Here is a 26,830-nt window from a genome sequence, read left to right on the forward strand (position 1 = left end):
TCCCTCCCACATGGGCCAAGGACTGACTCAGTCAAGCACAAGCATTACATGCAACAGTACCACAGCTCTGCATCCCACATCACACTTGGTGCTATTGGGAAGGCTGCTGGCTTCCCCTTCTCCCTCCCTCTTTTTCCTCCTGGAACTGTCTCCCCTCTGAACACACAGCTCCCTTTACCCCTCTGCCTGTACCAGATAAAGCAGGATATTCACAACAACGTCAGGACTACAGCAGAAACAGAAGAGCTTCTGGCCCTGAAAAGAGCAGGTCTGCTACAGTAAATGATGGACAGGGATGTCCTAAGGGAGCATGCCAGGCTGATCTCCTGTATGTGCATGCCTCCAGCTCCTGGTGGGGCCACAACATCCAGAGGGACACAGCTGAAGTGTGACATGCTGTGCACTCGGTGCACAACACACACAACACTGGATGCACACATGGGGCTAACTGGGATCCCAGATCACCAGCCACAAGACATCCCATCGCAGTGTGGCACCTTCTCCCTCACTTCCCTTCCAGTCCTTCAGCCCACAGCAAATCCTGGGACAAAGGACCCATCCCAGGCACAGTCCTGCTATTACCTGCTGCCTGTGGGGAGTGACAGGCCTTTCTTACTACAGCTAGCTTTTTGCAGGGCTTGCTTTCCCTCTAGTCCCTTCTCAGACACTCTAGGCTTGCATGCTGCTCTCAGCTGGTGCAAGGCAGCTCTGCCTCTATTCCCAGCTGCAGGCAGGAGCTTCCTCACAGCAATACCTTTGCAGCTCTTGCTCCAAAGGCCAAAATCTCTCCTACACCTGCCATGGCAATGACATGCTCACATGCCCAGCTTCCTCATGGCAATATCAGGGCGGAAAGCAACTCACATTACAGGCTTTCCTGCAGAAGAAACTGTGACAATGAGCCTCCCTAGGAACCTTTGCACTGTGGAGGACAGGACCAGGATATTTCAGCAGGGACACAAAACTCTAATCTCTGCAGGATTCACACTGTAAGTCCCAGCAGAGACTGCCTCTTTCCTCTTCACCTCTGCCCCATGTGTCTCCATAGAAGAAAGGCTATCAACTTTCCAGCGGTTCCCTTTGTCTGCTGGCAACATGACTCTGCTGAGCACCCTTCACATTTCTGTTTTGTGAGCTAAAGGCAGGGGGTTCTCATGGACTGGAGGAGCACAATGCCTTGGTGGGGAGACAGTCCTCCAAGCTGCACTAATTGCTAATGCCATGCTCTCCCTTACACAATATGAGAGGTTTGCAGAAAACCTCAAGACAGACAAAGACAAGAAACTTGCACTGATTTGGGTCTGAAATAAGCAGAGCAGGATTTTGGCCCAGGGAGTGGCAAACCAGGAAACAGAGTGCACAGGCACTGGTCTCCCATTGCCAGGCAGGTTCCTCTGCTGCTCCCCTTTTTTGTCCCAAAGAGCAGCCTTTCTTTTTACTTCTGCATTCTGCCTAGTTTGGCTCCTTACCGTCTGCTTGGGCTCTAACATCTCTTTGTCCGTGGCCACTGGCAGAGCCACCTGAGAAGCTGGCATCTGCCTCCGTCAGCTGGGAGAGAGTGGCTTGCTCACCTGCCCCATGCCCACTGGGGACCTTCTCAGTGGAGACTGAGTCTTTGGTGGAACACAAAGCCTGGTTGTCCCCAAAAGTGTGACTCAAACAGAAGCCCTCGCAGCTCCGGTTCAGGCCGTGAATGAAGGGCATGGGTGGAAGACTCTGGCTGCGGCGAGCTCTTTCTTCAAGGAAGGCTGGGCAATCCCGCTGAGTCTCAGGAATAGGGGAGAACTCCAAGGAGGAATCACCACTGGAACGGAGTGGTGGGGAGATGCCATTCTTTTTCCGGCCTTTAGCCAGTTCAGCAAAAGACGTCACCCGCTTTGGGGCAGAACTCTGGATGGGTATTGCTGGGCTTTCACTCAGCTTGACCGGGCAGCTCACCATGCGCTCCAGGGAGCCCAGCCTGCTGCCGGGGCTCCTGTCCAGGTTCTGATCGTAGCTCCTGGAGCGCTGCCGGCTTGAGTTGAGGTTAGGTGGTGACACATTCACGTAGACCTGACCTTCAATCGTGTTCTGGGCGGATTCTCCCTTTACCTCCTCTTCAATGCACTCCACATTGCTTTCTTCCTGTCTCAGGTCAGGCTGTCTAAACAGATAGTACTCAGTAGGCTGGGCTGGGCTACCTTTGGTATGGTCTTCCGAGCAGCTAGTTATGGAAGATCCTGCTGGGCTGGGAGATGACTGGGAAGACAAGTCACACGTGACTAACTTATAATAATTCTGAGTGGCCACAACAAGACGAGCTTGGCTCTGGAAGCAGGCAGTGAGGTCTGAGCTCTCTGAAGTGCAAGGCTCACAGTGGAGGTGGTAGGAGTTGCAGTTAGCATCAAGGACAGGTGAGGAGGAGTGCTGACACTCACACATCTTCCCTGAACTCTCTGGGTGATGTGACTCGCAAGACATCTTGGATTCTGTGGGTGATGAATGCAAATCCAGGTAAAAAGCTCCTGTGTCTGAGTGGCTGCAGAAGGAAGAGTCACAGGACAGGTTGGCTGAATTCAGGTTAGATCGAGAATGGCCATTCATTTTGTTGTAGAGGGCACTGAAGTTCACTAGCACCCCATCAGAGCTGTTGCAGGAAGAGTCACTAATGTAGCCCATCTGTTGGTCAATCCCTTCAGACTGACTTGATGAACTGTAGCAGCGACAGTGCTGGAGCTCGGAGCTGGAACAGCTGCACGTCCGGCTGTGGAGGACATCCTGATTCCTCATCGACTCACCTGCGTTCTGGTTCCACTCCTGGTCACCACCATCAAAGGAGAAGCTGGAGGAGCCGCCGCGATGGCAGCTGCATTCATCCAGATCCATGCGTTCTGAGGCCTGGTGGCACCTGTTCACGTTGTTCCTCTTCTGGACGTCGTCACTGCTGATTTTATCCTCTTGCCCATCCACCACGTCGGACCGGCTGGCCATGTTCCAGGATTTCACAATGTTGTTGGAGTCGTGGAGGTGGAACGGGGGCAAGGCCAGCTCGTGCAGATGAAAGGGAGGCTTGCCAGACACAAGTGAGTTGTGAAGGTGGAAAGATTTTTGACCCAAGTCATCCCCAAAGATGCTGAGGTCTTCACCCTCACTCAGCAGGAAAGGGTTGTGTCTCTTACTGACACTAGGGACAATCAAATCCCTTGCTTTGCCTTCTTTGTTGCCTGAAGCCTCTGCTGTGGTTTCGGAGGTCTGGAGAAAGCTGCTGTACACCAAGGAGTCAGTCTGTGAAATGTCTCTGTCTGGAAGGGCAGAGGCCCGTGTAATGCTGAGCTCTGGCTGGCAGAAGGGGTTGGTCCTTTTGCTCACGGAGCAGCACTGCCTATCAGGGACCTGGCAGTGCACCAGGGGAATGTGATGGACAATCAGCGTCTCACCAGTCAGTTTGGGTGGACTATCCATGGTGAGAAATGCTCTTCAGGACATCAGTTAAGCTGATGCTACCCATGAACAGGTACGGCTGCACATGAGAGGCACGGAGGACACTTCTCATGGAGAAATTCAAGTGCCTAGAGAAAGACAAAAACACAAAGGAAGTCACCCCACAGGAAAGGCAGTGACTATTTAAAGCACTCTTAGTTTGACTGAAGATTCTTACGCTGACAAGGACCAAACAGGCTGGTCCTTGCCAGCACAAGTATCACAGCACAAGGTCCCGAGTCACCTTCAGTGACAGCATCACCTGTAAGACAAACATGTCCCCCTTCCTGCAGACTCCTGGAACAATACTTGTGCTTCCAGCTGAACCCTTGCAAGCTTATCTAAAGGGAGTAACTGATTTCACTCAAGTGGCCAAAAGGCTGCACAAGCTTTGCTTCAAACGAAGACCTTGCTGCAGATGGCATGGTATGCTCATGGGAAAACATGCAGACAGCACAGGGTCTGAAGTGACATGCTGCACTCTGGTGAGAGCAGTCCATCTTCTCACACTGGATTAAATATCATTAGGTAACTCAAATCTTCCTTTAAGAACCAAATATTGAACTGCATTGTCAGGCCTTGCAATGTTAGGGACACACAAGTTCAGGCAGAGCTGCAAAGTAGGAATAGACTGGAACGGGAAAGCAGAAACAACCACTCCTCTCCAAAATCCAGGAGCCCCCATGAAGTCCTGAGCTCTTTTAATGGCACCAGGGGAGCATGCCAAAGCATGAAACTACTTATTCATACAAGGGCCTCTCATGTGAAGAGGAGTGGATGACTTCAGTGAGATGCCAGAGAACCACTAGTCATAGTTAAATAGGTCCTATACAGCACACTGCTTCTGCTTGCCTCTTGCTGATGGTTAAGCCTCAGCTCTTGTGGTCTGGGTTGCCTGGTCCACAGTTCTCTGACATTCTGCCACATTATCTGAGGCACTTATCTGCTATCTTAACACCTGCTGCATTCCACAAACAGTATGACTGCCACAGCATGCAGTCCGTGGAGCTGTACAGGCAGAGCATTAAGAGCCTCACTCCCTTGGTGTTCAGTAAACAGGAGATTCTCATAAACACAGAGATTCACCAGCATTTGATATGGAAGATCAGATAACATATTTATTCCTCCTTCCCCATCTAATCCAAAGCCTTCAAGTGCCCCCAGGACAGTCTTGAGAGGGTTTCTCTCTTCCCTTCTACACTTTTCAGTCTAGACACAGTGTAGAAGGCAACACAGACAAGCTCATGGGAGAGCAGCTAAGGCAGCAAGGAGAGGGAGAAACAACAAAAGATAACAGTGATCCAGCATGATCCTGAAGGATTAAAAAATGACCTAGTGCTCTCACAGAGCACTTCCTCTGAAATCTCTAGCCCAAACACCCTTGATCAGCAATCTAACATCCCTTATCTCATCCAGGCATCCTCAGTGCTCATAGTACCCTGACACTGCATACTGAGATCTTGCTCTGGACTCCAGCACCCTGGGTCTGCTGCCTGCACTGACCTTCAGATACCAGAAAGTGGCATTCAAAGTATCTGTCTGTGCCTACCTTACCTACCTAACTTGCATTTGTGACTACGGGATGATGATGGATTTGGAGCAGAGCTGCAAAGGCATGTGAGAGCCCAGGAGGGAAACTGAGAAATGAGGGAGAAGCTAGAACAACAGTGTAAGCAATGAGACAGCTCCACAGAAACATCAGGAATTTCAGTTCTTTAGCTTCATGGCACAAAAATAGCAATTAAAAGGTGCTAAAAAAAGGATCAAAAGAAGTACTTTCCTCCCACACACAACACTGCTTCTCACAGACACAGGATGATGCTGGTGGGGAAAAAAATATAGAGATGGAAATGGACCTAGTGTTTACAATAAACACTCAGTGATGTAAGAATTAATGCTACATTAGTGTAATCAAACAGATGAGCCTTCTGGAAGACTCTACTGGAGATCATCATGAGACCTGTTCGAGGGGCACGCTCACCCTCATGTCTGCTTCTGTTGGGATGTTCCACTCAGGATTAGGCTCTGAATTGCAGAGGTCACCTGGATCCATTGGGCTGCATCCAGCTGGACTCTAGTGTGACCATAAACTCTTCTCCACCTATAGTCTCCCTAATGCCTGTATCACCCCTCACTCCCCTTTCAGTGACTCCTTCATCTTACAAACCTCTGGCCTGTTTTCACAGTGGTTACCACAGAGGCTGAGAGGAATGACTGGTTCCTGGGAACAGATGTTTTACATCAAGGATGCCCAAATCACGTTATTCAAGAACCACTGTCCGTAAGAGAAGCTCCTGAGTCCATACATAGCACAGTCATCGTTTAATCACAGCCAGTAACTAGGCACCATGCAGCTACTCATTCAGTTCTTCCCTCTGTCAGTTGGGTGGAGAAGAGAGGCAGAAAAAAAGACTAAAATGGATGGGTTGACATAAGAAATAAACTATAATAATAACAACAATAATATAAGATATACAATAATACTCTTAATTAAGATGAAGATTACACAAAGAGAGAGAAATAAAACCCAAGACAAGAAAGACAAGCGAAGCCCAACACAATTGCCCAGCACTCACTGGGCACTCACTGCCTGAGTGGTGATCTGCCAACTACCTCCAGTTTCTGCACTGGGCATGGTATGGAATAGTCCTAGTGTGGGTCACCCATCCTGACTGTGCTCCCTCCCAGCTTCTTTTGCATCTCCTCACTGGCAGAGGATGGGAAATGGAAAAGTCCTTAATTTAGGATAAGTGCTCAGTAACAATACTGAGCTAAACCCTCAGTGTTTTTCTCACACTAAACTCAAAACATAGTCCTGTATCAGCTACTAGGGACAAAATTAACTGTCCCGACGGAATAAGGACACACACGTTGAAAAGGATGCTTAACAGTTGAGTCAGTGTTCACATCCCATTTTTGGACCTTGTGCACTGCTGATACACAGGTAGCAGCAGCAGCCTCTATTGTATCCTCTCCATCCTTCATTAAGGGAAAAAATCTGGTCCCTCAATGCTCTTCTGCTCGTGTAGGCCCCTTCTGCCCTTGTTATTGTCTTTGTAGCTAACTGTAATTCTTAGATGATGCCTCCCCGTAAGGCTTTTCTATACTGTGTGTGTTGGCACAATACAATCAGTTGAAAAGTGTAATTTTGAGGATAGGGACTGAGATGGGAGCAGATGTCACTGCTGAAGCATCAGGTCCCCATGACCTCTAGGAAATGGCTGCTTGGAGCTGGCTCCCAGCACCAGCACTGATCTGCTGACAGGCACTGCTGAGATACACACGCTTTGTGTTGGTGCAGAGGCTGCTGTGGGAGGACAAGGCTTGCACAGGCACACTTTGACATTTGACAGTAAAATGTCAAGAGAGCTGACACACAGCCATTTCCCAGCTGTCTCTCTGGAGCTCTGGCTGCAACACTCTGCCCAGCTACTCAGTTTCAGTGTCAGCATAGGCTTCCTGGGTGGACTGTGATTCACTGGCTGTCACAGATGCTGCAACAGACGGATGCCCACTCCGCCTGCACCCACAGCCTGTTCCCAGCAGATATCTCACGGTCGCAGTATTGCAGGTGGCATGCAGCCAGCTCCTGCTGGGAGACATTCTGACAGCTTCCCTTGGGATATGCATGACTTTCTTTTGTGCCCTACATACCCCTCCTTTCTCCCTGGGACATCTCTCCTAGCTTTCTCCTGTCTTAGAGAGAGGTTGGCAACGAACTGCCAGCATAGGGATTATTCAGTTCCCAATACCAAATCATCCTCCCTGGCTGTACAATCCCTTGACTTTCCCTCTGTGATTCTAGAATACTGTAGAAGGATCCTCCCTCTTCCTGTTCAGGGTCTGGTAGGCTGGGATTGACAGCGGGGTGTAAGATGCAGCAAGCAGAGTAGTTTTGGATTCTGCTGCCTCTGATCAGCTCTTTATAAAGCCCTCACACACCTCTGCAAAGGGAAGATTCCAGATGTGGACAGGCAGTCTGTACCTGAACACTTTTTGCCAAATCAGTGCATTCTTCTTATGTATTATTTACAATAGCACAAGCTCACAGCGTGCTGAATCCTGCTCAGTTCTACACATACAACAGCAAACACTGCATCCAGCAACAATTCCTGCCTAGAAAAGCTTGTCACGGCAGTGCAAGGCAGAGAGACATGCAGGGAGCACCATGACTCTAGACACGTCAGTACAACAGTAAAAATTCTTTGCCTTCTCCATGCTGACATCATCTACTGCTACATGGGAGATGCAGCTTGTTTGCTCAGTTAGTTCTTTCTTGAGCTGCTAAGGGTTACCTGGAGAAGACAGGGGCCAGGCATTTCACTAGTTGTGGATGCTTCATTCCAGTCAAGAAAATAAAGGGTAGAGAGGATGGCTTTTTGAGAGACACCTATGGTATGGTACAGAATTGCTCACGAATGCTTCTGCCCACATACACATACAGATACACATACACACATGACAAAAACTTCTTGGCTGCAACAAAGCTCTAGGTAAGGAGAAGGAGGTGAGTGCTAAGCAACAGAGGACGGTTCAGCACTGATATCAGAGCTGCCTACCAAGCCACGTCTGCGCTTTAGGAAGGAGGCAATATGCTGCAGTTGACAGGACTATCCACCCATGCAGCCCCTTGCAGAGCAGAGCCCTTCAGACTCTTCACTTCATGCCTTCTAAGTCCTTGTTGAGCACTACACAGAGGCCCCCCAAACCTTCCTCTGTTTTACCTTCAAAGACTGAGGTGTTGTGCAAATTTAGGGGAGCTCATTGCAGCACCATGGCAGCACCATGGCTTATGGAGCACAACCTCCTGCCTCTGCCACACTGTTGAAAAGATGTGGAAGCCCCCAGAGCTGTCCTGCAGCAATCCTCTGTGTCAATTAGAAGAGACTGGTGCAAACACCAGCCTGGGCTCCAAGTGCTGATGCGTTAGGTGTGGTGGTCACATACCTCCAGGCATACCCCCTATCAGTTACTGCTCGGGCCACGCTTTTGGAGTTCCACCACTGATTGCTTAATACCCTGCTCTGCTCAGTCCTGTCAGCTGCACACGTGGGGTGACAAGGTCCATCACACAGCAACACAAGTGTCCTCATAAAATGCAATGCAATACTTGGGAAGGCATGCAGAGATTTAAGAAATAAAAGTGATCTGAATGCAAAAAGACTGCATGTATAGCGGGGAGGGTGAAGAGGCAAGAATAAGATATCAGAACTGCCAGCTGGAGAGGATGCTGGCTTTTTGGAAGCTGTTTTTTTCTGAGCAGATTACTGCTTCAACAAATCTCAGTCACTCTGTCTGTGAAATTGAATGCCCAACTGTGAGGGTTCCTGCTGCCTGTTCCTGAATGGCTGTGTTTTCACTTTCATCATCATCTTCCTCAGGTGGACTAAGTTCAATCACATCACTCGAGGGCGAAAGATGGAAAGACAGGGTTAAAAGCCAGGCACTCAGTTTCATAGACAAACCAGCAAAAATGCTTTTGTATTGGAGCTACTTTTCTTTGACAGTTGTTCCATGTGAATCCCTGACTCCTACAGAGCATCTGCATTAATATGCATGAAGAAACCACAGAGCTCTACAAACAAGAATGAGCAGAAATGTCGTAGAAGCAATGGTTTGTGTGAGCTTGCAGACAGGGACACAATACAGACATCTCCTCTTTGCTCTCATCGGGAGAGATATATTCAGTTTACTCCCCGTGAGTCTGGCTCCAGGCAAAGGGGCTGGCAGACAAATTCAAACTGAAAACAGTGTGTGGGCTCTCAGGGCTTACTGGTTCCAGCACCAGTTTCCAGAATCCCAGTAATGCAGTTCATCTCTGCCTCAGCTTTGCTGCTCCAAAAGCTGCTGGAACGTACCAAATAGTTTCAAAATAAACAGAAAATTCCAGGAAGACGGAGGGCTCTCTGGGAGCAGCATCAGCAAAAAAGACGGGGTGAGGGGCATAGGATGCGTGATTTGGGGATAGGTCTGAACCTTCAGGGTAAGAAGAGGGTGAAGGTGAAGAGACCTATATAAATTGTTGTAGGGTGGGACTAGCTAGTGGTATTTCTTTGGACATCTGTGTATTTTTTGCCACCTAATACATCTCTGCCAAATCCATGCCTTCATCAAATTGTTTAACAAAAGAAAAGGTATAAAAGGAAGTACTAGTTGTTTGACTCATCCTAAATCTTCAGCTCTCCTTCCCTGCCTTGGGAAACAGGGAGCATCGTGAGGATGGTCTGCCTGGTCTCAGGGTGACTATTCCAACACTCAGTGTTTAAAGTCAGCTGCAGCAAGATAGAAACACTAAATACTTCCTAAATTTCTGCCTCAGCTCAGTCTGGTTCCTCTTGTGGTACTGAACAGCGTTTCCTGAAAATACTACTTCCCTATTCTTTCCATGTTGATGTGCTGCCTGGGCCAGGGCTTTTTCCAGCAGTTTCCAGCTCAGCCTGACTAAGCCCATGATCAGTGATATCATTACATCCCAGAACTAGGATTATGATGTGTTCAAAATGGAAACTGCAGCACGTGATGACTCATCACAGCCCTGGTGCTCCTGGCAGCAAGGAGCTGCGCTGGTCAGAGATGAGGGGCCTGCCTGCAGAGATGAGAGAGGGTGTGAAAATAAGCAATGTGTGGTGTGTGTATTCCTGCCAATGACACAACTACCATGAGGCAGGTACTGCCTCCCAGTCAGAGGAAAAGAACCCCCAGCTGCTTTGGGCATTTTGAGTTACACAAGACATCAGAAATAGCTCAAGCAGATCTTTCCAGCTAACACCCAATCTGTACAGTGACCGAACCAGTTTCTCCCATTATGTGCTCTCTTTCTCCATGACTCATAATCTGGCATGTGGCATTTGGCCGGGGCCACTTATAGGCTGTGACTCACGAGCATCCACTGAGGTGATTTAGGCTGGAACCTGCTCCTCCTTCTCCCCACCTGCTGTACTCTGCCCCACCCCCACCACATATGCTCCTAATTACTATAAGGAAATCCACAGAGAAGACTGATGTTTCTAGCTGTTAATATCACACTGAAATTGCTGCTGAATTAGACTCCAGGCACAGTAAATCCTTTCTTATCACAGACAGTCTAGTAGCAGCAGCAGTAGAAGGGCCTATGCTTCTATAGCACCTTTCTGTCTGAGTACTCTTAAAACATACTGAAGATCTTAGAAGAGACATTACACAATTCCTTTCTGAAATATGGATTTGCTTGAGTGCTGGGGCCTGGCTGTTGCAGGGTTCTCAGAGCACTCCAGAACCCAACACAGAAAGAAAAGAATTCCGATAAGCAAATGAAATTGCCGGGCAGAATCAGTAACTGAAGACTAGAAGCTTAATTCCTCCTTAACCACATAGCTTTTGGCCAGGGTTTAGGGCTTTACAGACTTTTACAGACTTTCTGATTGATGACCCTAAGAACCAGAGGCTGCAGCTGAGTAGTGACAAAAACACAGCTAGCAGTTGTGGGTGAAGCAGAGCCAGAGCCAGCAGAAATGTGAAATGAAGGTTTTCCCATCAACTGTATGCCTGGGAGCTGCCAGCTCAAAACTCCCTGCCACAACAGCCACAAGAAGTCTGCAAATAAACTGTCCTGCCGAGGGAGTCGGGAATGAAACTCAGAGCAGCTCTGTGAATCAAAGCTGGCTCCATGGCCTGCAGGCATCCAGGAGGGCAACACTGCTGACAAGGGCTGTTGTGTGGCTACAAGCAACAGTCAACGAGCAGCTGTTCTTGCTTGGGTGTGCACTGCAGGGATGATGGCTCCTGAGATCATAGCAAGAAGTGCAGAGGGCATGGATGCTTCATATGGATGGAGGCACTTACCAAATCACAGAATGGCTGGGGCAGGAAGGGACCTCTAGAGTTCATCCAGCCCCACTGCCTGCTAAAGCAGATTGCCCTCGATAAGGTCACACAGGAACATGTCCAGGTCAGTTCTGAAAACCTCCAGAGAAGGAAACTCCACAGCCTCCCTGGGCAGCCTGAGCGAGGGCTCCCTCACCTGAACAGCAAAGAACTTTCTTCTCCTGCTCCAGTGGAACTTCCTGTGTTACAGCTGGTGCCCATTACCCCCTGTCCTATCACTGGGCACTACAGATAAAAGACTGGCTTCATCCTCTCAACACCCACTCTTTAGGTGTTTATCGACATTGATAAGGTTTCCCCCTCAGTCTTCTCCAGGCCAAACAGCCCCAGGCCTCAACTGGAGATTTCAGGAGTTCCTGTGATCTGAAGCATCCCTAGAGTTACTATACTTTGGAAAGACCTCTCAATGAGAGGGCATAAATCTCTTTCACTGGGTCCTTGACTTTCCTCACTAACATTTACTGGAATCTGGCTTCAGACAACTTGGTGTTGCCCACACCATGGCAAAGGAAAGGTTCTGCTTATCCAGGGCTTGTGGGAGAACAATTTCAGAAGTAAGTTGCATCTGCACAAAGAAAAAGCACATGAGGACAGCTTCATCTCAAGTAGTTCTAGATCCACTATCAGTTCTAGATTCCCTATCAGCTTCATGACTTGGGGAAAACAAATGAGACAAGCCCTGAAAGAGACAAAGGTCTGTCTTCACAGTGAATAACAGCTCACTCTCATATAGGTCAGCACACCCATATGGGCTGCCCCACAGCTGAGTATCTTCAATATTGCTTCCTCTCCATCCAGGTTGAAATTGGCATTGCATTTCTGTCCAGACCACCCTTTCCAGTCATCACAGCTACAAAACAATCCCGAATCCACCCTGCAAGGCAAAAGCATCAGTGATCATTGGAGAAAGCTCGACAAACAGGGAACTTGACTAAGATAACTCAGTTAAAGAGAATGTAAAATCATGTTTACGGCCCAGTCGTCCCAGAGCTTCATGTATGCAGGAACCACTCACTATCAAGTGAAAACCAAACATCTGTGGGGTGGCAGATAACAGATGTACAAGCCCATGCAGTAACCTAACAAAGCCAGAACAGGGATGTGGTGGCTATAGGAAAGTAAAACCACAGCAGGGCTAAGTTATTAAAAGAACTGAAGTATCACTCCTCAAGCCACCATAAGTAAAGCAGCTAGAGATAAAAGCCCCATCAACATTATCTTCAGACTTGAACACAGTGGTGATGCAATGGTTTGCTACCAGGACCAGGTAGCCATGTTCCACTGACTAGGAGAAGCAACACAGGTATGGCATTACCCAGCAGTGATGGGCATTGGTGCTGCCAGACAGCCAGAATGCCTGCATCTGCAGAGCTGTATTATTTTTAAATTATGCAGCCCTACATGCCATTTGATACACACTGTGTAAAACGAGATCAGGAGCTCCTTGAATCAAGTACAAACAGAAAACATCACAGCAGCAGCCTGGTTTTATTAGATACTTCTCTTTACCGTGCACATCTAAATGGTTTTTCAAACAGCAGTTATGTCCAGCAGCTGACTCTTGCTAAGACTGTGGGAAATTTTAACCCTTCTTATCTCAAAGTAGTTCTGCCAAGCCCAGAAGCAATGACTGCAGAACAAAGAGAAAAATTTTCTGTTTCTCTCAAGTAGGAATATGCAATAAGCAATTCAGTGGTCTGGAGGTCGGCATCATCACCCTGATTTGGGGATGAGAGCATGCTACAAAGCAAAAGGCCTGAGTAACAATCCAATAAAGGCAGCATCTGATGAGACTAATGCAGAAAATTTATCCAGCTCTCTGAAGCACGCCATTGCTGCTGAAATGCTAAACTGCATTTAGCCCACAGGCTAGACTTTGCAGTCCCTTGAAGGTAGGTAGAGGAAAGGATCCTGTAGGACAGAGGTTTGAAAAGGGAATGTGGCTGATTACTGTTAAGACAGTGCATTTGTTGACCCTTTTTTTTTTTGGCCGGGTTCCTGAACAAACAGATCCTCAGCAATCGTGTTCAAATGACATCTGAATCTCATTTCAGCAGGATTCAGGGAGGATGAAAAAAAGGCAGCATAATTCCCAAGATGATGGGACAAGAAGCTTTTGGGAACAAATCCTTGGACCACAGCAAGATTGCACAAGATTAGAAAAAAACCCTTTGGACTTCACAGCAGGTCTTGATGTGACCTCCTTGGCCAAAACAAATCTATGGGAAATGCGCTTACAATCGAGGGCAGAATCGAGGGCAATTGTTGCCACGAGCTCAGAAATGTGAGGAGTGAGAAAGAAGCAATGGACAGATTAATGTATTTAGTCTTCATTTATCAGCTGCTACAGGGAGGTTTTTTTCAGCAGCAGAACACAAATATCCATGGTGTGAATCAGGAGAGTAAAGCTGCCTCCTCCACCTTTGCCAGCAGAGCTCAGATGCTCTCCATGAGGAGTAATGACCATGAAACGGGCAAAAAAATGATAGGATGCTCCATCCTTCCCCCTTGTCACAGGCAGCTTCCTTCATATGGGAGCAGTTCACATCTAGGAGTGGGTTTCATAACCCACCCATAGAAAGCTGCGAGCCTATACAGTCATAGTGCTGTACATTCTCATCCCTTGCAGTGTCCCTATTTTTTTTTTACTCTGAATTGTTGCAATTTTAGAGCTTGTAAGTTCCTGAAGCAGTTTATTCCACACCAAATTACATGCAACAGTAACACACAGGCATCTAACTTCATTGCTTGTCCTTAGGTGAGGGCAGGGAGAGTATCATATTTTCTACTACATTTACCACCCCTCTGAGTAGTTGCGAACTTTTCGCTCTGCTCACGTATGTGAGTTATTCCCACAAACTTGTTCTGGTCAATGGACTCTCTCTGAGTGTCCTCCTGACGTGTGGGTGTTTTTGTATGTTTCCATGGCTGGCAGCAAGGCAGAACTCAAAAGGATCTGGATGAAACCACAGCATCAATTTACATAACAGAATATTTTCCATGCAACAAAACTAGCAAAAGGCAAGCCAGAACCTTAATAAAATACTTATGAAGCAGACCAGGCACTCCTAATGATTACACATACTTTTCTTCTGAGAGGAGAAACTTATCCCTTGCAGGGGCTGGCCACCCAAACCAAACTCGGCTTGTAAATCTCTAGTCAGGACAGTTTATTTTAGGACATTGCTCCACAAGACACTTCATGTGCTAATTAGGCTTGGAATGGCCGGGCTCAACAGAACATTAAGAGTCTAACTAAATCTGATAACCTTGGATTAACTGAGGTCTTCTGCAGAGGAAAGTCTTGCTGGGCTGCAGAGGACTTATTCACCAGGAGAAGATAGCAGGGCAAAGAGGGATGAACCTTGGCTCTCTTGTGGAAGAGCATGTCAGAGTCTCAGAGGATGCATTATGTCTATGGGAGGGATGACCACTCTGCTTTTAATCACTACAAGGGTATTCAAGAGGGCTGAGGAGACACCCTAAGACTGTAGGCTCCCAGATCTCCCCAGCTGGGACATGTTCAGATTTGGACACCTCTTTTCTTGAAGCTGTTGTATCCTTTCTGTACCAGTCTCAGAGAAAAGAACAAGCACCTACAACAAGTGGTGAGGAAGAAGTTTCCTTTCCTAAGCCCTTCCACTAAGATGGGCCTCAACTCAGTCAGGAGGTTCCAAAACTTTCCAACTTCTGAAAATGTGCTATAAATACCCCAGTTAGTCTTAGTCACACAAATGCCAATCCATTTGGGAATATTTCTGCGCTTCGAAGCTTTGACAGCAAGATTCAGTGAGTAATTAATCACAATACATGAAAATTATTCCTTTTATCAGTTTCAAATAATCCTCCTCAATTTCCTGGAATACTTCCATGGGACAAGCAGGTCACCTCACAAATTACTACCATCTTTCTCTAGACTGCTAATTATTTCATCAGTTTCCCAATTAAGTTTTCCCATTTAAGACAAATGATTCCCATTTCTTTAGTCTCTCCTCTTACAAGAGTTTTCAAGGACTTTACGCAGTTTCCTGGGCAGCTTCTCAATTCCCTCCTGTTCTGCAGTTGTGCTTCTGAGCTGGGATGAGTAACTGCACAATTTCCCTTTCAACAGTAAGATACCTCCTGCTTTCTGTATCAACCTTGAAAGACTCTGTACCATAATTTTCCACCGCATTTCTCATTTACCTTAACATTTATATTTAGATGCTCAACGAGTCAAGTCCCTTATAAAATGGGTGACATCCAGGTACTTTTTGCAGTTTAATGACATTAATGAGTTGGATTCAATTGAATTAATCAGTTTAATGATTTGGAACCTGACAAAGTGTACTTTTATGGCTCTCTTATGTTACACACATTTACATACCTTAGCATCAAGCTCAAAGAAAAAAACAAAAGGATCACAAGAAGACCAGCCTAGAAAAAAGCAGGTGATTTTTCCTAAATATCTGTTCTCTGAGTAAAGGAGTTTCTTTTTCCTCTTTGTGGTGTGTGTAATTTTGAGAGTGTGTTCCCTCACGCTGCACAAACTCTTGGTGTAGGGTTGTGGGGAAAGGTGTCCCATATCACCATGAAAATTCTCTTTGTGGTTCCCCATGAGATATAAGATCTGAGTAAGGTCTGGGCTGAAGGTTACTTCCCCTGGTGAACCTGCCTCATTAAATCAGTGAGGTCTGGTGGCTTCCCTCCATGAAAGAAGATTCTCTTTTCATTTTTATGGGCAGGCCAAGAGGTTGTTGTGGTTTTTCTTTTCAGTCTCAACTCGTGCCAAGGAGAAAGCAGACAACAAGGGGAATCACTCCTCAGTGCCTCCGGGACAAACACAAACACATCACTTCAGTTTGGGGTATTTCTCCATTCCACAGTACCAAACCATGTCAGCAGCACAAACCCGGGAGAGGTCAGTTATGGAGATGGAGACATTCTTTGAACCTCTGAAGCTTGTGCAATATCATCAACAGAAGCACAGATAATAGAAACCCCAACAGAATAAATCCTCTCAGTGTCTCAACAAGACATGGCCAAACATAAACGGAATGACATATGAGTAGAGCATTGCCACCTTTGTGCATTAACCACCCTTACACCATTGTGTGTCAGTGCTGGGAAAAACCCGCTTCTGCCACTTTCTCCTCTCCTCCTCAGGTATTGTGCCATGAACTGGCTGGTTCTACTGCATCAGGGTCTAGAGACCTCAAGAGATGTCTGAGGTCCCACGGGCTTCATGCAGCCTTAACTTTCCTCTGACCCAGTCCTCCTCTCAGAACAGCCAGCCTAAGAGGGAAGCATGTAGGAACAAAAAGGCTGTCAGGCTCACTGCAATAAGTAGTCACCACCTTCAGAGTGCTTTATAAATACAGTAATTCTAAATAGCAAGTGCCTTCAGAAATGAAAAAAAGGCATATGACAAGCAGCTGACAGCAGGAGGACACACCTGGGTAAGGAAGATGCTCTCCTCAACAGCCATTTCAAGTACTATAACCTGCAGCTGGAGGCCAGACCTCAGCAGTAGGCTGTTAGATGCTGCTGACTGTGGGCTGGAAGGGAGCCTGTTGCCAGTAGAAAATGGCTAAGTGCATGCTGAAATCATCTTGCCGTCCTTCTTGAAGGGTCAAGATACAATCACTGCTCACAATAAGCCATATTCAGGCAAGAGATCCCTTAAAAGACACAACAACTCACATAGTAACAAAAGGTGAAGAGTAAGACAAATCCCAGGGCAGATGTGTCACTCCAACTATCGATCACTAGAATAAATTAGGCAAAGCCAATGGAGGTACAATGTGTGGGCCAACAATATTTTGAGACCAGACATACGAATTATTTATACCTCCCACTGGATCTGATCTTCCTTCTCACATGTGGGCTCATGGCTCTGCTACCTGAGCTTCTGGAAAAGGTCCAAGGGTGGGACTGCAGGGAAAATTGTGGTGTAAGCAGACACTGGAACTAGCCTCACCACCAAGGCACTACAGTCCAGACAGGTAATTCTGCCTGCTCAAAGGGACACTTGTGAGGACAGCTATGCTATCTGAACTTACACAGAAGACACATAACAATGCAGCATGAGGTACATGTCCCTGCCCTTCACCACAGGAACCCCAGAGAGAGACCAAAAGAAGGAGAATTGGGCTTACCAGGCAGAGGGCTAAGTATAGGGTTAGTCTTATAGGCAGAGCAGAACAGAGAAAAGTCTGCCCACTGAAAGTATCTAGGTCACACGTTTCCAGAAGTGATGGCAGCTGGTGTCAGTTTACAAAGAATCAGGTGCATTTCTGGAGTTAAACTGAGATTAATCTAACTGTTTAGGGAGCAAGGACTCTCTACTCCCTTGAAGAGTTAACACTGGAAGAGCTCGTTCCCTGAGGGTCAGAAGGAGCAGCAAGAGATTATCTAACTGTTGCTGAATTAAGTCTGAGTTCACCAGCACTGAGGAGCACATATTTTACCCAGAGTTGACTGCATCAAAGTTAAGCAACTCATCTCAAACCTTCCATCACAACTTGAGTTCTCATGAAAAAAATAGTTTTCTTGCAACTGTATGCAGGTTTTTTTTCTGGCAGTGGTGTGCAGGAGAGCTCCTGAGCGTTTGCCAGAACCACAGATGCTCAGGTGAATCTCTCACACCCAGGAAACCAAGAGGAAGGCACTCTCCTAGTTCAGTACCCATCCTTTGTGCATGTGTCCCACCCTTCCCCAAGCAGGGGACAGTCTAGTCTCAGGTAAGAAAAAAATCCCCTCTGGCCAGACTGAGCTGCTGGTTCTCGTCACTCTGAGATATCTGTGCTACTGGATCAAAAGCACAGCAACAAGGCAGTGACACTTGCTCTCTACTTCAGGGATTATCTTGTGCTGGAGCAGAGATAGTTTGGTGGTAGTGCCAGTTTCCCATTAATTGCAAAGGGTCAGTACAAAGCACTTGCTTCCATCAGTCAAATATTTATTACTTATCATTCAAAGGTACTGGCTGCTCCACAACCCTCAGCACCAAAGACCAACACACGGTCTCCGTCCCAAGATTTCAGATGCAGAAGGTCAGCCTTAGCCAGGAGTTGCCTACCTTACATCCACTCCCCTCCATTACAGCTCTGCCCTCTGTCACTCTCCCATTTACAACAGTTAACAACTGCAGTGGTTTTAGTTTGTTTCTTTGTATTTCCTATCTGCCAATACATCAGCGGTGTTAACCAGTAAGAAATATGTGCATGTGTACCTGATGGATACAACACTGCTACATCATATTTGCATGTGTCTATGTGACTGGGGCTGCAATACAACTGCAGTGGGGAAAGAGTTTGTAGACAATCCTGCTGTTGAGCTCATGTTAACAAGTATATCCCTGCTTTGACCCACTTTCAGAAAATTAACATAATTTTTACCAAGAGAGGAAACTGGAGCAGGATCAGGGACTAGAGCCATTTTGACAGCCTGCTTCTTTTTCTTTGGAAAGTAACCAACTTTCAGATGACTGCTAGGGCACGCAGCGAACCTGCTCAGCAGATAACATGACAAATCCCTGCTAAGACTAGTTACCAACACAGCTGTCATTGACCATTGCTATGGATTTCACTCCTGCCAGACGAGATCCCTCAGCTCCTTCAAGACTTATCCTACAGCCTTTTGCATAGCTCTGGAACGGGGTGAACTTCTGGCTCTTTTGGGCTTACAGACTGGATGGCCAGAAGCACTTCATCACATCAAGACTGTTCACGTGAAGCAGCACAGGTAACAGACAAGTAAGCTTTCCCACTACCAGTTGGATTTCAATGTCTTCAAGGTGGGGACAAAATCTTCTCATTTAGTACCATCTTGTGATTCCACAGTTGTCCTGGCAAGGAGTAACCTCCACCTCCAGTCCTCTATGTCTCAACCACCTGCACAGATCTTCCCACCTCTCACTTTCTGTTTGATTTTCTTGGGTTTCAGGTCTGTGAGAAGCCTTGACTACTAACAGGAGTTATCACCCAGCATCTATGTCATAGAATTTGGACTGAGTATCTCAAGATGACCTCGTTTATATTAAATAAAAGGGTAAAAAGGAAACAGCTCTGTAACAAAACCTTTTTAATTTTTAAAGGGCAGATCTCTGGCGTATCAGGGCAAACGGTTATAAAGCCAACAAGAACAAAGAGCTTGGAGAGATATGCAAAAAAGACTTTGAGTGCACACAATCATCACAAAGCAAGGTGAGGAACTTAGAAGAGCAGGGCTCTTGACCTGAAAGAATAACCACACCAAGAAGGATATTAGAGATAAGTAACCCAGCATCTTTGGTGATGTTTTGGCAAGAAGAAGAATATAGAAGCTGCAGTGACAATATGTTAGACAATAGAGAAGAAAGTGCAGAAAGGGAAATGAGCTTTTGAAGTATAAACAAATTTAAGAAGATGAATGCACTCAGACACAGGTACAAGATTTTCTTGATCCTAAAACAATGAAAAAATAGTTGCATGATCACAGCTGGCAGCCAGGCTTTTAATAAAAATACCCATAAGGAAAGAGAGGTAAGAGGAGGGGAATCTGTGTGGCTGGTGAGTAACAAAGTCTGTACCTGTTCCGAAAGAGGAAGGGAAGTGACCCACGCTGGATCTATTGACCTGCCCTTCATACTATGTAAGGCTTTCAGAAAACATTGGAAAAGAGTAGCAAAACTGGGAAATACATGAAAAGTGGGGCAAGACACACCATGAGGTCGCTAAAGGTGAATTACTGTATGGCTATCAGAGGTAATACCAGAGAGAGATCTTCAGTCATCAGGAGCATAAGACTGGAAGAAAATGAAGATCCTTGGGACAGAGAGCTTAATTTCTGTTTGCTGTCACAGCTGCAGACATCTGAGAGGTGTAATGGAGCTGTGACCAGGGCATTCCTAACAGCATGGCATAGTCTACTGGGCCACCTGCACTTTCTGCAATGCAGGTCCAGGTCCCTTGAATCCAGAGATCCATCTGCACTTCATCCCCAGCATTCTGCATCAGTGCAGTGAGGAAGACACCCAGCAGCAATTTTATCTCCTTCCTGTGAATTATTTCAGTTGGCTACAGCCACCAGAAGCTTTTGCCCATCTTTTAAGCATCTCAAGGCAGAAATTATCTGTGCAGTCTCACTGCTTAACAGATGCTGTTGTAAGAGTGGTACCTATTACCTAGGCATGGCCTGTATGTCCTGGGAAGCATTCCCACCTCAGACAGTGAAGGGGGATGCATCATATTTTTACTCCTTTAGGCAAGCACTGTACACACAAACTATACACCATTTTTCTTCCACACCCCGATGCAAGTACATTTGTCCTGAATAGATATGTCCTGTGCTGTATGTCCTGTCACCTGGCCGAGGATGTAGCTACAGACACAGACGTGCTGTTGTTAAACCCCACCAAACTCCTGCAGGACCCTGCGCTGCACAGCACCTCAAAGGCAGACTGGCATGCACCTACAGCAGCACATCCTGCTCCCATAGTGCTGAATGGGACACAGACCTGGAGACATTGAGAGGGTTTCCAGGTCTCAGGGTAAGACAGGGATGAAAAGGAACTGCAGTTCGGGAAGCCCTGTGGTGCTTCCAAAACACTGTCACAGAGCTGTGAGCAGAACACACTGTCCTCCATGGTTCTGCTGGAAACCCTCTCCTTCCCACTTGGCTTCCTGCACTGAAACTCTGGTTTATCTACTGGGTTTATCTTTACCAGGTGTAAAGGCTGGAGAGCCTTGCCACTCCACAGGGATGGAGAGGGAGTAACCAATAGAGAACCTACAGCAGCAAAATGGTGCCTGCAGAAAACTGATGCAGAAAAGGCTGTGCTGAGGATTGCTCACACCTCCACAACCCCCTTGGGGTTGCACACAGCACTGACCAACTCAGGGAACAGCTCACTCTTTAGCAATACCAGTACATGAGGCTGTAGGTGCCTGGAGGTGAAAAAGCAGATCTCTATTTCTATACTTCATACACTTTTATGACACTCCCCAATTCAGGCCCTGTATGATCTATTCCTTAACAGCCAGTGCTAACGCAACACCACATTCCCCCAAAACGCCTGCAATCCCTAACCTCACACGCTCGGTATCTTCCACAACCCCAAAAGATTGCATCTGCTATTTGCTTATCCTCTTTTCTTACTGCATTTCCATGTGCACATTGCCCTACTGCCATGTCACTGTACCACACATCATGAAACCTCATTCTGTTATACCTTTGCCCTATTGTTCTCACTGACTGTCATCCTGAACATCACCTTTCCAGCATCTATACCCCTATCCCATATATAGTCTTCTCTTTCTTCAAGTCCTTCTCCTTTTGCATTTGCAGAGGCAATTTGATGGAAGGATTTGTGCAGTGGGTGGGGGAGGGAAGAAAAAGGAAGGCAGGGAGGGAAAAGAGGGATTTGGCTATAACAAGACCATGTAATTAAGCTCTAATAAATGATACCCAGCCTGGACCCCTCATTTCAGTAATTAAAAGTAGTAATTCCTCCATTCCTAGATAATCTTTCTCATCCGATCTGTGAAAAGAGGCAGGGAGAAAGCATCCATTTCCACAGCCAGCACAGACACACCCTGGGCAACACAAAGGACTCCAGCCTTCACAGAGCCCACGTATCTCTTAGCAGAAAAGCAGGGTTTTACCTGCCGTGGTATTTTATTTTAATGTCTTGTGAGCAATTGATTTACCAGTATTAAAAAAAAATCAAAACAACAAAACACAAGGAAAAAAAAAATGCTAAAAGCCACACTAAATGCTAAAAGCCACAGCCTTTCCTCTGTCTGCATCCTTTGTTTCTGGCTTTTCATGGAAGCGCTGTCTGTCAAAACAGCTTTTGAGCTGCACAGCAGCATCACCGCCAGGGATGCACAGCGAGCATGGTAGCTGGCGGGACCAAAACAATCCGTGTGGGCTCGGCTGTTATATCACAGCAGGCACAATGGAGAGCTGTGCCACAGCACTGCCGGGGTGAAGCACGGCTCGCCTCTGCACTACCAGCCCCAGACATACCGAACGCTATTTCACAGCACAATGGACAAACAGACATTCTGCGCCGCAACGCCAGACTCCTCACTCGCTCACACTCATTATAATCACAGCAAAACCTCAGCAGCTCCGAAGCAACACAGTCTCTGACGAGAAAACGCAATGCTAAAATCTTTCAAGCTTCCTTGGGTAGCTGGCTATCTCCACAAAAACAAACTGGCCACTTTGCAGGAGAATAAACATCCTGAAAAACACCAGCACAACTGACGCCCACCCCTCCTCAGCACCCCGTCATTTCTCTGTCTCACCTTTCCACAGATCCTCTGTTCCCTGTCTGCTCTCGCTGAACACGTTCTGCTCCGGCACCACTGAGCACTCGAGTTCCAACGGGCTCTGTGCTCTCTTACCAGGATGCTGTGGGAAACAGAGCCAATTTTTAATGTATGTTTTTTTCCTCACAGCTGCATCCCTGGCAATGCGGAGGGTCTGCGCAATCACATCTCCAATGCTCCTGCTGCTGCTGCTGCTGCTGCTGCTGCTGTTGCTGTGACGTTGCTGCGTGTGAAGGAGCAAGCATGCCCACAGCACCGCCGCTACAGCTTGCAACCAGCCCCTGTGGGACCTCAGACAAGGCAAGGGATGGGAGGGAGCAGAGAAGGAGAGGAGGGGAGCTAAGTCAAGCTGGAAGATGGAGGATTTGATTCTTAATTGGGAAATCAGGAAGACAGAAATAGAGAAATAAAAAGACTAAAGCTTATGCCGTAAAATAGAGCTGCAGCCTCTTATTCTGTGGTGAGCTGCCTCATCTCTTCTCCTATCTTTGCAAAGGCAAGCAAAAGGAACTAGACTGCTACGTTCCTACTGTTGTTAATGGCAGCCAGAGCCCCTGGAGATAAAATGCTACTCTGCAAAGCAGGAGGAGGAGGAGGAGGAGGAGGAGGATAGGAGGACTTATAACTGAGAGATCAGGAAGACTACAAGAAGCTTCTTGAACCTTCTTTTACATTTCAGTAGTGTCTTGTCCTAAAGAGCTTCACCAACAATATCTACACAGCATCCCTGAAACGCAGCCACCCCCAGAGCAGGATGTGACCACCAGCACTTCCCCCAGTACCAAACACACCTGGCAGAGACAAGACAGCTGCAGTCCCTGCTGCCACAGGGACTATGCCCAGCAACTATGAACTGCAGCTTGTGATTAAAATACTGCCTGTAACCTAGGCTAAATCCTGGAATCTCTGCAAAGCAATCCACAGCAGATCTTCCTTCTAGAAATAAGAGATCACTACCTGCAAAAGCACAGGCTCTCTTGCTGTGCTGGGGCCCTATGAATGGATTTTTCCATCACTCTCTTTTCACCAGAGACAGCTGCAACTTGCTCCATAGCCAAGTCAGTGCAGTTCCTGACAGGGCACAGGTAGCTTCACAGAGGGACATGTGTATCTACTTTTGTTTTTCTGTCACAGCTGGGGCATAACCACACACTCCAGCTCAGCTGTGCTCCAGGCTGTGCCAGGGAAGGTGTTTCTAGCACTGGAGCAGCTGCCCTGAGATAATCATCCTGGAGGGATCACTCGTTACCATACTTTGTCATCTCACTCTTCCTACAGCCACTGCCCTGTGCTGAGCTAAGGAGAGCTCAGAAAATGGAGTGTCCACATTGCAAAAAATAATCTGTATGAGACTGAACCAAACCCCATCTCCTAACTCGAGGGCCCACGTGCAGTGGGTAAGTCAAAGCTGAGATAAACATGGCAACAGACACACAGTTCACAGAAACGAAGAACAGTTACATACCTGAGTACTTTTTGATCTGTGCCATGATACACACAAAGCAGCAGCCAAATAAAACAAATACAATACTCTGAAGAAGCTTCTGCCACTGCAAAGGCCAACACAAAACCACTACGCCAGAAAAATGTTAGACTCATTACTGGTAGTGGCTGCCAACTGTCTCAGATCACAGGCCATTGGAAACCTTTAAAATATCTTTTCAAGTACCATTCAAATCAGATTTCTGACTAAAAACCCAGTATCGGGTGGGTAAGTCCCACCAGGAGCTCCAGAGGTGAGAGCCCAGGACTTCCTCTGGTGCAGACAGACCCTTCCAGTGAGAAAAGAGAAAGGGCTGGCTGAGGGCTGTGCAGCCCATTTGCATTGCACTGGAGTCACCATTGCTGACACAGCTCTGCCACTCACCTTTGAAACACTGGGAATGATACCTCAGCCTGTCCCAAAGCTCAGGCTCCGCAGGTCTTTCCCAAGAGCCCAGCACATCTGCTCCATCTGTGGTACTCCATGCTCCCCAGCCCACTGCTTGCCTTTCCCTCGATGCTCAGGACCCATGATGTCTCCAGGTCCCATTCAAGGAGCAGAGACAAGACCCAGGGAGGATGTGGGAGCAAGGGACATATCTCCATGCCTGTCCATTACAGCAACCAGAAAGCTAGTCCTGCTGGGCCCTGCTCCACCCAAGCTGCAGTAAATGAGACTCTTTACTGTGCTCCCATTAGCGTGCAGCCCCTGGACCCCTGTACGGCCAGTCCCATTGTACTGTCAGTGTTAATTAAGGCAGGCTCAAAAAGGCGTCTCTGGCCTGTTCAGCTGGGACAGTTGGGGAGCTGCAGCGAGGAAGGAGACAGCGAGTCTCAGCTCTGGAGCTCTGTGCAGAACAAGGAGCGTTTGTTACCCAGGAGACTTGTTCCCACAGCAGAGAGGAGAATGGAAACTATTTCGGTGCCCTCCCCACTCCTCCATGAACATTGCCAATGCTGACGCTAGGAGGTACAAATGCTGGCAGGCTGAGTGCTTGCCTGCACCCCTGTCCCTGTCCCAGGACACCAGCATTAACCAATTCACTGACAGCACTGCCTGCCTTGTCTAACAGACATGCACATCAGAGCTGATGGAGACAGGGGGCTCTTTTGCTAAAAATCAGACAGAGAAATGAAGCAGATAAAGGGCTCTCTGAGAAAGACTCCTATTTACCTATCTGTTCTTAGCATAAACATTTGTGTCCTCCTCTCTAAAATACATTCAGCACGTTCACCCCAGCAACAGCTCACGTGGCCTTACACTTCTGCAGCCTGCCCTTTGCTGCATCTCCCCTCCCCAGGATCTACTCCTCTCAGAGACAGTGGTAAAAACTGACAGGCTGTCCCAAAGCTTTACAGGTTGTCAGAGATCACAGGTGCTAATGAGGAAGAAGAAAGCCCTTTCTTGGGGACTGTCTTCTAGGAGATGATGACTTCTCTTTGATCACCAGAGATGAGTCAGTGCAAGAAGGAGAGCATGGCTGACTCCACATTCTCATGCAAGGAAGGCAGGGATACTGCAGAATAGTGACTGTGCTCCTTAGAGGAGCAAGGTAAGGGAGATGGAGGTGCCAGAACATGCCTGCTCTTACAGTAGCGGGAGTCTCTGTCCTGCTTCACCTGTAGCAGTAGGGATAGGTGATTCCCATGCACCACACCACTGTGGCATGGAGATCGGCAGTAGAAACTGATAATCAAACAACATGTCTTATTATGTACAGGTATCCTGGGTGTCAGGCAGGGTTTTGGACACCTCACCTCCTCCCCTTGCTCTAAGGGTGTGAGATGCAATGCACAACATGTTCCCCCACTCATGAATTCCAGTAAGGAGGCACATCCCATTCTCAGTGCCAGGCTGAAGCAGAGCTCACCACTTTGGGGGATCTCCATATGCTGCACTCACACTGGATGAAAGCTGTGTAGTGTACCTGGAGCACTTGCTTGACAACAACCAGGACACAAATAGATCATCCAGGCACAAAGAAGGCCTAACACATTTCTGTCTTTGCCTTTCCTTCACATTCCATGCAGGAATTGATCCTAAGGTCTGCATGCTCCTATATACAAGAAGGAAGAAATCTTTCAACTTTTTTTTCTGCAATTTTACAGCAGAATCCTCAACCACCAGCCCAAGCCTCCTACCTATTTACTGCAAATCCACTCCAGTGATCCATGAACTGGAAACAGCTCAGCCCCAGATCCCAGCTACAGCTATCTGAGCTGCGGCTCTGACACCAAGCATGGGGCCAGAACAGGTCAATAAGGCCCTGAGAATTACCTCTTGTTGTCAGGCACCTACCCATACTCACAACAGCCAGACAACCCCAGGGCTGCCTCTTCTCCACTGCAGTTTGTGGCTATAACCCAGGACAGGGAGCTGTCTACCACTTCCTCTTAAAGGATGGATATTTTGATGTAGCCCTCATTACCTTCAGTGTGTCCATGGCCCTCAAGAAAACAGAAAGCGGTATGGGCAATAGCAAGCTGATCACCATGGTGGACAAGCTGTGCCTTGCTACCTGCAAGATGCTTAGGCTGCAGCTTCTACCTCATCATGACCACGTCTGTAGCACAGCCATGGAGGGATGGACCTCATGACACTTTCCCATGCGCTGGACCACTCCGGAACAAAGTGGGAGCCACTCGGTGCCTTTGCACCTCACTCATTCATTGCTCATGTCAAAAATCTGAATCCTTGACATAGCAATACCATCCTCCACCTCTGA

General features: G+C 47.4%; 1 protein-coding gene across 6 annotated transcripts in view; it reads right to left on the bottom strand.

Moving 5' to 3' along the window:
* Positions 1–26,830, bottom strand: part of RUSC2 (RUN and SH3 domain containing 2) — a 62,622-nt gene that overhangs the window by 16,094 nt on the left and 19,698 nt on the right. For 3 of the 6 annotated variants that reach the window (XM_062018452.1, XM_062018446.1, XM_062018449.1), the window contains one exon: positions 1,470–3,548. In XM_062018452.1, the coding sequence (XP_061874436.1) occupies positions 1,470–3,441 (1,972 nt within the window). In that variant the 5' untranslated portion in view covers positions 3,442–3,548. Of the gene's footprint in view, positions 1–1,469; positions 3,549–22,598; positions 22,705–26,830 lie in introns of all 6 variants that reach the window. The other 3 variants (XM_062018447.1, XM_062018448.1, XM_062018450.1) reach the window with 2 other exon arrangements.

This window comes from Colius striatus, chromosome Z (assembly GCF_028858725.1).
Source record: "Colius striatus isolate bColStr4 chromosome Z, bColStr4.1.hap1, whole genome shotgun sequence".
Taxonomy (NCBI): Eukaryota; Metazoa; Chordata; class Aves; order Coliiformes; family Coliidae; genus Colius; species Colius striatus.